Genomic DNA, 12748 nt, shown 5'->3' on the forward strand with positions numbered 1-12748 from the left:
CATTGGTCGCTCTGAAAGATGTACTGTTAAAGCACAGGTAAGAAATGTTGAAGCTAAGCAAATTTGAATCAGTTCCTCAGACCGAGGTCACGGTTATCTTCAACAGTGAAGTGACCATATGGTTGAAGTCATTTAGTTTATTGCACAGTTAGGTCCCAGGGGCCTGCTGGTAAACGTGGTAAATATTTAGCTTTCTGCTCTGATTTGTAGTGTTTGCCATTATTTTTTTGTAGTATAAACACCCCACTCGACTTATTTAAAACTACCAATGTGAGGTCAAGGATGCAGATGTTGGAAGAAATGTGCAAAACTGGCTCTTGCAATATGTTATAAGCCAGCTCCTGCACACCACTGAGATACAACATCCATCTTCCCCACACATACACATGCACACAAATTAACAAGGTGATAATTTACCAAAACAAAGTCTGAACATAAAATATCTTTAATTGTTCCCCTGGACTTCTTTGCTCTTTCTTCTGTGTGTGGAAAATGTTTCAGTGATACACAGATTACCATAGGATAATATACTTGAATAGTAGTAATACACTTCTCTCTACATGTGTCATTTATAAACATCGTAATTTTTAACATTAATGGTAATACTGCTATTTTATAAATTCTTTAGGCTATTAAATTATTCAACAGCTACTCACTGGACACCTGTTAAGTGTCACACACCAGGGCAGGTAACTGGCAAGAACCACTCAGAGAAGCTGTGGGGCTAATGAGAAGGAAGAATACAACTTCCATCACTTCTGCAACTGTTCTGAGTACTAGGCTAAAGTGCGTAGGAAATAAGTTCTGAAAAACTAATAGATCAGAAACACACTCTGACTAAATAAAACACATACAAAGGAGAACAGTTAGGGTCTTTCTCTAAGGGAGAGAATCTTACCAATGCACATAGTCGAGATAGTCCAATGAGTTCACCAGCAGCTCTCATTTCAACTCTGAAGAATGTTTTAGAAATACACATATGGAAAGCCCACATTCCCAGGGCCTTTGCCCCAGATATTTCAATTTAGTAGGCCTACACCAGGACCCTGGAATCTGTACTTTTTCTACTGGCATGTCCCTCCTATCTGGTATGCAATGCCAACATGGACAGCATACTCTTCTGATTAAGAAACATCTCATAGGCAGTTCACAAAGACAAGACTACACACTATCATTGATAAATACAGATGTAAATGCATACAATTGATCTTAATATTGATAGTAAAAATAGTTAAGTATGCAAAACAATGAAAAATGGATCACTCAAAATAACCAATTAGTGTTGGATCTCTGTTAATGAATTTGCTGTGGCATCTCAATTTATATTTTAGAGTTGCTTGGGACTCACTTTTTTTTTTCTGAAATCTTGTGTATCTCTACCAAACAGGAGATTTTCCTATTGCTTAACAAAATGTAAAACTTTAATTAAGAGAGAAATTGCATCGTGTAAATATTTTGTATTCTGAATGTATGTCAAATGCCTACTTGTATAAATTTTTCCACAAGACGTACATCTTATAAAGGGTTAGTATCAAGTAAATAATACTATATATGTAGAACTTTGTACTTTCTTTAAATAAGTACAGGTACCTAATTCCTTAAAAATGTTAAGTTGGTTTATACCTATACAACAAGAAAAGATGTAGCTACAAAGAGACCCTAAAGAAAAAAGTCACCACTAATTAAATGGTAATTATGCACCTGACCTTTGCATGACACTTATGCTTTTCACAACATGTTATATATATGATATCTCAACTAGAAATCCTGATTTTATGGGACACACAACAGTTGGCATTATTCCTGTAACTGGCTAGGGAGTTGGGATCTAGCAAGTGCTCAGTTCTCCTAACTATTCATTAAAGTGCACTTTGTGTTGCATATTGTTTTAAGCAGCTGTGTGTCTCTGGCCATAGTTGAAATAGGGCCATAAAGAACACATACCAGGGCCAGAGCTGTGGCATAGCGGGCAAAGCCGCTGTCTGCAGTGCCAGCATCCCATATGGGCACTGATTTGAGTCCCTGCTGCTCTATTTCCAATCCAGCTCTCTGCTATGGCCTGGGAAAGTGTAGAAGATGGCCCCAAATGTTTGGGCTACTGCACACATGTGGGAGACCTGGAAGAAGCTCCAGGCTCCTGACTTCGGATCAGCACAGCTCCGCCTGCTGCAGCCATTTGGGGAGTGACCCAGCAGATAGAACACACACACTCTCTCTCTCTCTCCCACCCCCCCCCCACCTTTCTGTAACTCTGCCTTTCAAATAAATCTAAAAAAAAAAAAAAAAAAAAAAAAAAAAGAACACATAAGAACACATACCTATGGCAAACAACTCTACTCCAGATTCACGAAGGTTTCTGGATGGCGGAATAATATCATCTTGGGATTTTCCATCTGTGATTAAAATTCCAATTTTGGGTACTCCACTCCTTGATCCTGCTTCTGGTTTGAAGCTGTTTTCAAAAATGTAGTTCAAAGCAAGACCTAGGAGAAAACAGGGAAAAATAAACATTAACCAACCATCTCTAATAAAAAGCCTTCTATGTAAAATTAAACTATGAGATGGGTAACTTATTGATCTGAAAGTTTTTACTAGGTGTGAACCTTCATTTCTGTAATGACCTTGTCTTTGATATATCTGATGAAAAACTAAAATCCACCAGATAAAATTAATCAATGCATTATTTCAGAAACTAACATTCATGATTAACATTGGATTCATGTCCAACAGATGCTAACAGACTTTGTAAAAAAGAAAATCTAGGCCGGCGCCGCAGCTCACTAGGCTAATCCTCCGCCTTGCGGCGCCGGCACACCAGGTTCTAGTCCCGGTCAGGGCACCGGATTCTGTCCCGGTTGCCCCTCTTCCAGGCCAGCTCTCTGCTGTGGCCAGGGAGTGCAGTGGAGGATGGCCCAAGTGCTTGGGTCCTGCACCCCATGGGAGACCAGGAGAAGCACCTGGCTCCTGCCATCAGATCAGCGCGGTGCGCCGGCCGCAGCGCGCCTACCGCGGCGGCCACTGGAGGGTGAACCAAAGGCAAAGGAAGACCTTTCTCTCTGTCTCTCTCTCTCACTGTCCACTCTGCCTGTCAAAAAAAAAAAAATAGAAAATCTAAATCTTTAGGATAAAGCAAGAATACCTCCCCACCCCAAGGAGAGATTGTCCCCAAAACACTCCCTGGCTTGCTTGCTCTCTTTCTCTCTTTCTCCTACCAGCAGAAGATATAAAACCATGATCATACTCCTGCCCTTGGAGTGTGACACTTTCCACCCTAAAACTATAAGAAGTGTTGCAATATTGTTATAGGATTTATATTTAATAACTTTTAATTCACAAAGCTTCATTAAATTATAAACCAACATGGCAAAGCAATTACTAAGATCTCAGTGGTTCACTTGGAAGTCAATCACAGCATCTATATTGTTTGTGCTAAGACATTCATTGTGCCTGTAGAAGGCAATAAGAGCTTGTGTGGAGGTTAAAATCTGCACAAACCCCTATGGCTGTGCCTTGGGTAATTATAATGTCAATATTCTTAGCTTAGTCATTCATCAAAAGGAGTGGTGAGCCAAATATCCACAAATATTTTCATGATAACTACTGATTACAGAATAAGGGCAAAGAAAATATTCTCTATGAAAATAAAACAGAATTTTGTTTTCATTTCAATGACTGAATGGCTGGAAATGAAAAGAAGGGAAAAGAGAGGAAGGCACACAAACTAGTCAAGTTTAGACAGCGTCTGAAGGCTATTGGCCTCATGGGTTACTTCATTGTCTTCTAGCCCAACCAAGTCCTTCCTGGGACATTAGATTCATACAGCAAAAGAAATTAGATGCCTAGGGTTTGAACTCTTAATGCTGAGGTTGGGAAAAGCCCTCTAAGAATTTCATGTGGTAGTTTGGTTACAAATTAATAGGCACCCTCTTTAAAAAGGGGAGAAAAGAGGCATCCAGCTATTGTTGCTAAGAACGTGCACTACACAAAACATACCTGTGAGTGTGTTTCCTCCCTTATAAGGAAGGTTTCGAACAGCTTCAATTACTTCATCTTTTGTGCTAAAGGCATTCAAGTGCCATTCTATTCGAGGGTCCCCGCTGTACTGTGCAAGACCTGGAAAAGATAAATGAGAAATCCCACCAGAAATAATGGGTTACCCAAAGACCTAGAGGAACAGTCAAGAAACAGGAATGATTAAGGGGGCCCAATACTTCCTTCCTTCCTTCCTTATTTATTTATTGCCTAACCATTGACTTTCAAAAAGACTTCCTGACCTCAATTAAAGGAATCAGGTTGTGTATATCTGAGGGTGAGGGGAGGTTTCAAAAATTTTGTGGAAAAGGGAATTAAAAGATAATGTGCATTTTCCATGAAACTTTTTAATCCTGTTTGGATTTTCCAACAATTTAGAAGTGACTACCCAATTAGGCCACTGGCATTAAAAATATCCTGATTATGTGTATAGGTGAAAAGCTGAGATATATTTGCTGTTGTTTTCTTCTCAAGGGAATTATTTTCCTCAACGGCTATTTAAAAGCTAAACTGTAAAACATTATATAATAAAAAATATTATTTTTATAATATTGCTCAAAGATTTAAAACTTCTTTGCTTTTTTATCTTGGCTTGGGTTAATTTGGCAAAGAGTATCTTGCACTATAAAACTATTTCCAATTTTCAATTTCCGTAGTTCAACATTTTCCTGGATCCAGCTGTTTCTTTTAAATAAAAAGAAAACGGCTCTGTGACAACTTCTTAAGCCAGCTACAACATTAAACATTGTTTTATATTTTTAACAAAGAATATTTTTATTTTTTCACAAAGTTAAAGTGTTTCTGATAACTAATTGGATGACAACGCCCCAGCAAAAACCAATAGTAATAATTATTTATTATCCAGAATTCTGCTTCAGGGAACATTAGTAAAATTTATCAATAATTCTGAAAGTCACTTTGTAAAGTTTTTAAAAATCTTCAAAAGCTTTGTGGCAGTTCTACATGGACAGCTGATCGCTGCTGCTAATACTAGAGGACGTACCGACTCGTGTCTTCTCTGAGCCCACATTGAATGCTGTAACCAGGTTTTCCAAGAAAAGCCGGACCAGTCTGAAGTTGAATCTTCCAATACTCCATGAACCATCAACCAGGATTACAATGTCAGCAATGGCTGGAGTCTCACAGACAAATTTCACTTCTGCAAGGCACAAACCACAAAAGCCCGTGTGTTACTGTTGGAAACTTTAAAGGAGTGAGTCTATTTTAATATCTTTCAGAAAACTTAGTGCTAAGAATACAATAAAGTTCCCATTAATACAGCTATCTTTTTATAACTCTTCCCTTAAATGCATTTTCACTAGGAAAAAAATTGTATTAACAACTGGCAGCAGAGTTGGTGCTCTGGAAACAGTTAGCAAAAACACTGGCAGGTTCACGCCATCCTGGCAACTCAGCCTTCTGTGTGTTTTAGAAAGCAGTGTCCATGCAAAATCCTCTGCGTTGGGCCCTAGCCTGCAGATTCTTTCCAGGAAAGGTCTCAGCAAAGCTGATGCGGGCCAGTCAGCCGAGATGGGCAGATGTCCAGGAAGCAGAAATGCGGCTGTCCTATTGTGATAAGTCTACGCTACAGGAAGTGATAAGGGGAGAGAAACACGGACTTCTCAAATGCCAGAACAAATCAGCGCCGTGCATTTAATCTAACAAAGCCACACAGACCCAAGTTGAAGCAGAAGATATTTTTGGAAGAAGAAAATAGAAAAAAAGGCTCAAGAGTTTCCATAAATTCACAAATTGCTTGCATGTTGTATCCTTGTGACAATAAGATGTATGTCCCTAATGAACATTTCAATAACTGATTTTTAAGTGGTTTAATTAGGACTCAGGATGAGAATCCAGAGAATGGTCCCAGCGGCTGGAGTTGTGTAAAATAAGCTTTACCATTGAGAGAGGGCCTGAGCCACCTGCAGTGATGCTGGGGAAGTGCTGAGGGGAAGTGGCTAAGTCCTTACATCAAAGAGGGAGGCTGTGTGAATACTGAAATATTCTTAGAGAAGTTTAGGAATCCTTGAAAGTGTCTTGGTATTTTCCATGTCTTTAGTTGCACTGCTTCATATTTAAACCTGTGCTTCCAAAGGGCTGCTGAATTTCACTGCATTTTCATGTTAGGACTGAATATTGCCATGTGCATATGCATGTTTCTTACATGTATAGTTTAACTTCTGGCAGGTCCAGAAAATCCCTAATCTGTTTTTTAACATTAATATCACAACACAAAATATTTTAAGCATAATTTATGTAAGGAAAACAAAATTTTTTAAAAAATTGAAATACCATGGTTTACTTAGGCAGTTTAATATAATATGCCTTTCTACCTACCTTACTTTGCTTAAAGGATATTTGCTTTTTTTCCCAGACAAAAATTTGTGGGGAAATGCCTAGATCCTTTTACCAGATGAGGAAAAATGCATTTGCCAATGAAATAGCACCATCTTCATTATGAACAGTACAACTCAAAGTCTATACATTGCATTTTGGGCACCAAACCCTCCTCCTTCAATCAGCCCTACTGTAACATACTGCAGAAAAATCCATAACAGAATACTGCAAGGAGACATTGAATAGAAATTATGTTGTTTTTTGGATGTGACCAAGAAAAATTCAAGTCTGATTAAGCTTCAAGAACCCATTCTCCTGGTTTTCATGGAGAAAACTTACTCTGAAATGGAGATTAGTTTTTTTATGTCTTCCAAAACTACTAAGAATATTATTTCATTTTTTAATTATTTGAGAACATAGAAGGTATCTTAGAAAAGGAATGCTTCTTAATGTTTATTTAGAAAAGGAATAAGGAAGCTAGTATTTTTTTTTTACATTTTTTAAAAGATTTGTATTTGTTTTTATTTGAAAGTTTATTTGAAACTGCTGGAGCTGCACCTATCTAAACCCAGGAGCCAGGAGCTTCTTCCAGGTCTCCCATGCGGGTGCAAGGACCCAAGGAGTTGGACCTCTTCCACTGCTTTCCCAGGTCATAGCAGAGAGCTGGGTTGGAAGTGAGCAGCCGGGTCTGCTGGTGCTTCAGGCCAGAGCATTAACCCACTGCACCACAGCACCGGGCCTGAAACTAGTATTTTTTTAAACAATTGATTTCTAACAAAAAATTTTGTTCATTCAAAAGAAATTCTTTGGGGATACAAATTCTAACAACTAAATAAAACATAATTGATTGAAAGGATTGAAAATACTAAAATTTAAAAATCTATTCATTAAAAATAATTTAAAGACAAATAAAAAAGTAACAACTGGAAGAAAATATGCATAGTATTTTAAAAAGAAGAATTAGCATTAAGAATATATAAAAAACCATGAGCAGACCCTTTAGGAAATAAGCAAAACATATCATTAATAAATGAATGAACACACATTTAAATTAATGACTGCAGAAAAAAGCAAAATTACAAGAGATAGAATTTGTACTCATTCAACTGGCTACAATTAATAAACAATGCTATTTACAACTGCTCTGAAGATGATGAAATACTTAAGTATATACTTACTAAAACAAGTTCTTGGTCCTAAAAATTACAGAATGGATAAAAAAAAAAAGAATTTTAAAAAGTGGAGAAATGGGGCTGGCACTGTGGTGTAGCGGATAAAGTCGCCACCTGCAGTGCTGGCATTCCATATGGCCGCCGGTTCAAGACCCGGCTGCTCCACTTCAGATCCAGCTCTCCGCTATGGCCTGGGAAAACAGTAGAAGCCCTTGGGTCCCTGCTTCCACGTGGAAGACCTGGAAGAATTTCCTGGCTCCTTGCTCCTAGCTTTGGATCGGAACAGCTCGAACCATTGCGGCCATTTGGGGAGTGAACCAGCGATAAAAGACCTCTCTCTATCTCTCTCTCTGCCTCTCCTTCTCTCTCTGTGTAACTCTGATTCTGACTTTCAAATAAAATAAATCTTTTAAAAAAAAAGAGAAATGTGCTGTATTCATGGGTTGTAGTACTCAACATAGTAAAGATGTCAATTATTACCATATTGACCTATGTTTATTATTTTATCTAAATAAAATAATAAGTGAATATAAGTGAAATATAAGTGGAAAATACAAACTATAAAATATATAAGTGAACAATACAAAATCTAAGACAATTGAAATCATCATGATAAAGACTAAAGTATCATGAATCATTTTACCCAATCTTAAGACTACCAGCGACTGGCACTGTGGCATAGTGGGTAAAGCTGCCACCTGCAGTGCAGACATCCCATATGGGTACCAGTTCGAGTCCTGGCTGCTCCACTTCCCATTCAGTTCTCTGTTACAGCCTGAGAAAGCAGAAGACAGCCCAATTCCTTGGGCCCTTGTACCCAAATGAGAGACCTGGAAGAAGCTCCAGGCTCCTGGCTTTGGATTGCCCAGCTCTGGCTTTTGTGGCCATTGAGGAGTGAACCAGCGGATGGAAGACCACTCTCTCTTTCTCTCTCCCTCTCTGCCTCTGCAACTTCCCCTTTCAAATAAGTAAATTTTTTTTTAAAAAAAAAGACTACTAAATAGCTTCAGTAGTCAGTAAAATGTGGTATTATTGAGGGATAGACATATATACATCAACGGAAAAGAACAAACTGCAAAAGTAAACACAGTATGCTCAACTGATTGCAGACAAATGTACAAAAGCATTGCAACAGAGGATGCTGGGAAAATTGGACATTCATGAACAATAAAAATCAGCCTTGACCTAAGCGTCATATACAAGAATCAATTAAAAATGGATAATGACTTCTAATTTAAGATGTAAAACAACAAAAATTTAAGAAAGCACAAGCAGAAAATCTGTGAAACTTAGGGTAGTGCAAAGAGAGTTGTCATCAAAAGTTAAACACATAAAAGGAAAAGTTGATAAATTGGATCTCATAAAATATTTTTGCTCTGCAGAACCTCATATGAAGAAGATAAAAAGATAAGCAATGGACAGGTACAAATATTTGCCAGTTACACCTCCAACACAGCATTCGTATAAACAGTACATAAAGAACTTTCTAGTAATGACAAACATCAAATAAGAAAATGAGCAAAACATATAAACAGGCCTTTCTCCAAAGAAGATAGACAGTGGTGGATTAAGTACATAAAAAGATACCAACATCAAGAGCTATAATGGAAATGCAAATTAAACTCACAAGGAGACAGTACTATATTGCTATCAATAACTACAATAAGAATTGGTAAATGTATGTAGAAATTGGTTCATGCTAGTCTAGAGATAAAGTAGTACAAACACTCTGGAAAAGTTTTCCAGTTTCTTAGATACTAAACATACAAACATGATATGATTCAATAATTGCCATTTTGGGCATTGATGACAAAAATGAAAATTTATGTCCAGACACACAACTATACATGAATGTTCATTGCAGCTTTATTCATGAGTCAAATACTAAAATCAGTCCAAGTGGCCTTCAACAAACATTCACAGTAAGGAATATTACTCAGCAGTTAAAAGGAATAAAATATTGATATATGCAGTAACTTAGACGGCTCTCCAGGGAATTTCCTTAGTGGAAAAAAACTAAATGCAAAAGGTTACATGTTGTGTGATTACATTTACATAACATCTTTGAAGTGACAACATTTTAGGGGCTGGCACTGTGGCACAGCATGGTAAAGCCCCGGCCTGCAGTGCCAGCATCCCATATGGGCACAAGTTCAAGTCCCAGCTGCTTCACTTCTGATCCAGCTCCCGCTAATGTGACTGGGAGAACAGAGAAGGATGGCCCAAGTCCTTGGGCCCCTGAACCCACATGGGAGGCCCAGAAGAAGCTCTTGGCTCTGGCTTCTGATCGGCTCAGCTCCAGCCATTGCGGCCATTTGGGAAGTGAACCAGCAGATGGAGGACCTCTCCTTCCCTCCCTCTCCCTCTCCCTCTCCCTCTCCCTCTCCTTCTCCCTCCCTCCCTCTTCCTGTAACTTTGTCTTTCAAATAAATATAATTTTAAATAATTTTTTTAAAAAATAAAGAAAATGTTTAGAAATAGAGGCCAGAATCATGGCTGTCAAGGGATAGAGACAGGAGATGGGCAAGCAGAAAGCAGGCAAGTGTGATTACAAAAGGAGAAAACAGCGTCTCTGACTGAATACACAAACATAAACATGTGATCAAATTGTAAAGAATGAGATTTACACATACTCACATGCATGCCCCCACCCACATACACACAGATACACAAAGAAATGCAAGTAAAAGTGTAGTCATCTGAATAAGTCAGTAAACTATATCAGAATCAACATGCTGGACTGATACTGAACTACTTTTGTAAAAAAGAAGTATAGAGGGGAAACTGAGTAAAAAGTATTCAGGAAATTTATTATATCTTATAGCTTCATGGTATCTACAATTACCTCAATTAAAATTCAACCAAAAAGCATAAACGATAAAAAGTAGAAAGTCTAATAATACCAAGCACAGTACAACAGACTTTCAGGATGTCTCCTACCCTGCTGTTGAAATGTAAATTGTTGTAAATTCTTTGGAGTATCTTTTTGGCATTTTGTATTAAAGTTGAATATTAGCCTACCTTGCTACCCAACAATTCCACTGTTAAGTCTATAACAAGGGAATTTTTTGCATGCATGCATACAACAGGAGATAAAGATTTTTTTTAAAAGATTATTTATTTATTTGAAAGGTAGAGTTACAGAGAAGCAGTAGCAGAGAAAGAGAGAGGTCTTCCATCCACTGGTTCACTCCCCAGTCGGCTACAATGTCTGGACCTGGGCCAATCTGAAAACATAAACCTAGAGCTTCTTCCAGGTCTCCCACATGGGTGCAAGGGCCCAAGCACTTGGGTCATCTTCCACTGCTTTCCCAGGCACAGTAGCAGGGAGCTGGATTGGAAGTGGAGCAGCTGGGAGTCAAACCAGTACCCATATGGGATGCTGGCACTGCAGATGGTGGCTTTACCTGCCACACCACAGCCACAGCATTGGCCCCAAAGAATTTTAATGCTAGTGCTTGTTTAGGACAGCCAAAAGCTATAAAAAGTTTAAACACCTATCTGTAAGCAGGTGAACCCATATATTATATAACAGCAAAGACATGTAACATATTGAAATACAAGAATTTGAATGAATCTTAACACCATATTGCTGTCTGATGGGTAGGAAGATTTGGTGAAAAAATTGCCCCAAAAGGTTACACTTAGCATTTTTTTTAAAGAGTAAAGAGCTTGTGTTCTCCTAAATTTTTGTTGTTTTATGTCTTAAGTCATTATTTTTTAAAAAGAGTAAAAATAGTTAATATAAAAAATGTACTTTTTACAAATGCATATAGTTACCACAGGTCAATATATAAAGGAAATTCAAGGCAGTAAGTAAGAGTAATCAAGGTGGTGATTGTTTTAGATGGGAAACCAAAGAGCTTGCGTGGCAGTGGCATCTTTTGAATTTGGAGAGGGATAAAAGTTTTGGTACTTATTATGCCATTGAAAATAACTAATTAAAAGAAGAAATAATCCTATCTAGTGTATGGAAGATATTATCTAGAAAAAATATTTTCATGTCTTTTTTTATTAATATAAATAGAACAGATTTCATGTATTTCATTGGTACAGTTCTAAGAAAATAACCATAGCATTTTTGTCATACAAGCAAACACCAAAAACCTTAAAACAAGCTACAATTCAGCACATTTCATTTGAAATTAAGACTCACAAAGATGCTCCTTTCAAGGATCTTAGAAGTCAAATATTGTTCTGGTTTTGCATTACAGAGTATGACATTTCTTCAAGATGGGTGCACACTTACTTGGGAACTGTGAAAAAAAAATTTTCCCAGAAGTCCTGGTTTTTAATTCTAAGATACACCAAAACACAATGAGTTCTAGTGGCCATTTTCCAGATTAACTGGTACAAATTCAGTGTGTCCAGCTTCAAGAAGGTTTATTGCAGGCAGAACTTTGTAAGTGCAACGTTGGTCCTGTCAACAGAATTGCCAGTGCCAGAGGCACATGGATGTCCAAACATTTGGACAAAGAAGTTGTTTTAACGTTGCTGTGTTCAGTAACTACATAGCTGAAACAGGATCCCAGCTGCTACAGTAAAGCTTCTAAGAGACACATTCATATCATTGTTTTACTAAAATCAGCCCTGATTTGAAACTGAAGACGAGTGCACCTTCCAGTGGCAAACAACCTTATCCATTTCACTGTTCTTAAGAGACACTAATCAGAAGGAAAAAAAAAAAAAACTGAGTGCTTCAATATGTGTTAAAGAATTAACTGGTAGAAAATTAAGCCAGACACACCTGAAAATCCAGGTGGATGCTGTATAAAACCCATCATTCAAGTATAATTTAAATCTCCATTAAAGAGGATAAGAATACAAGCTCTTATTTTCCATAATTTTCTTAATTTTCAATAATTAAGCTTTTTAAACAAATCCTTTTGGTCTTCAATTTTGTATTTAAAAAAGTATGGGAAAATGTTGGACAGTTAGGATATTTTAGATGATGTTAGTGATGTAAACACGGCTTTAATCAACATTCTAGTGAATAAATCTTTGCACACACTGAATAAGAAATAAAGCAAAGAGGTACAGAAAGTGACATCATTTTAAAAAAAGATTATTTATTTAATTTATTTACGTATTTATTTATTTGAGAGACAGAGTTACAGCAAAAAGAAAGGTTTTCCATGCATTGGTTCACTGCCCCAAATGGCCAGAACTGGCCTAATCCAAAGCCAGGAGCCAGGAACTTCTTCTAG

At 37.5% G+C, this 12748-nt stretch overlaps 1 protein-coding gene across 4 annotated transcripts in view; it reads right to left on the reverse strand.

The window, feature by feature from the left end:
• COL14A1 (collagen type XIV alpha 1 chain) overlaps window positions 1-12748 on the reverse strand; it is a 264888-nt gene that overhangs the window by 173297 nt on the left and 78843 nt on the right. For all 4 annotated transcript variants that reach the window (XM_062188053.1, XM_062188054.1, XM_062188052.1 and 1 more), the window contains exons 6-8: window positions 5036-5191; window positions 3994-4113; window positions 2319-2483 (exon numbers count right to left, since the gene is read on the reverse strand). In XM_062188053.1, coding sequence (XP_062044037.1) covers window positions 2319-2483; window positions 3994-4113; window positions 5036-5191 — 441 coding nt within the window. The remainder of the gene's footprint in view (window positions 1-2318; window positions 2484-3993; window positions 4114-5035; window positions 5192-12748) is intronic.

The sequence above is a fragment of the Lepus europaeus genome, chromosome 4, assembly GCF_033115175.1.
Source record: "Lepus europaeus isolate LE1 chromosome 4, mLepTim1.pri, whole genome shotgun sequence".
Lineage (NCBI taxonomy): Eukaryota > Metazoa > Chordata > Mammalia > Lagomorpha > Leporidae > Lepus > Lepus europaeus.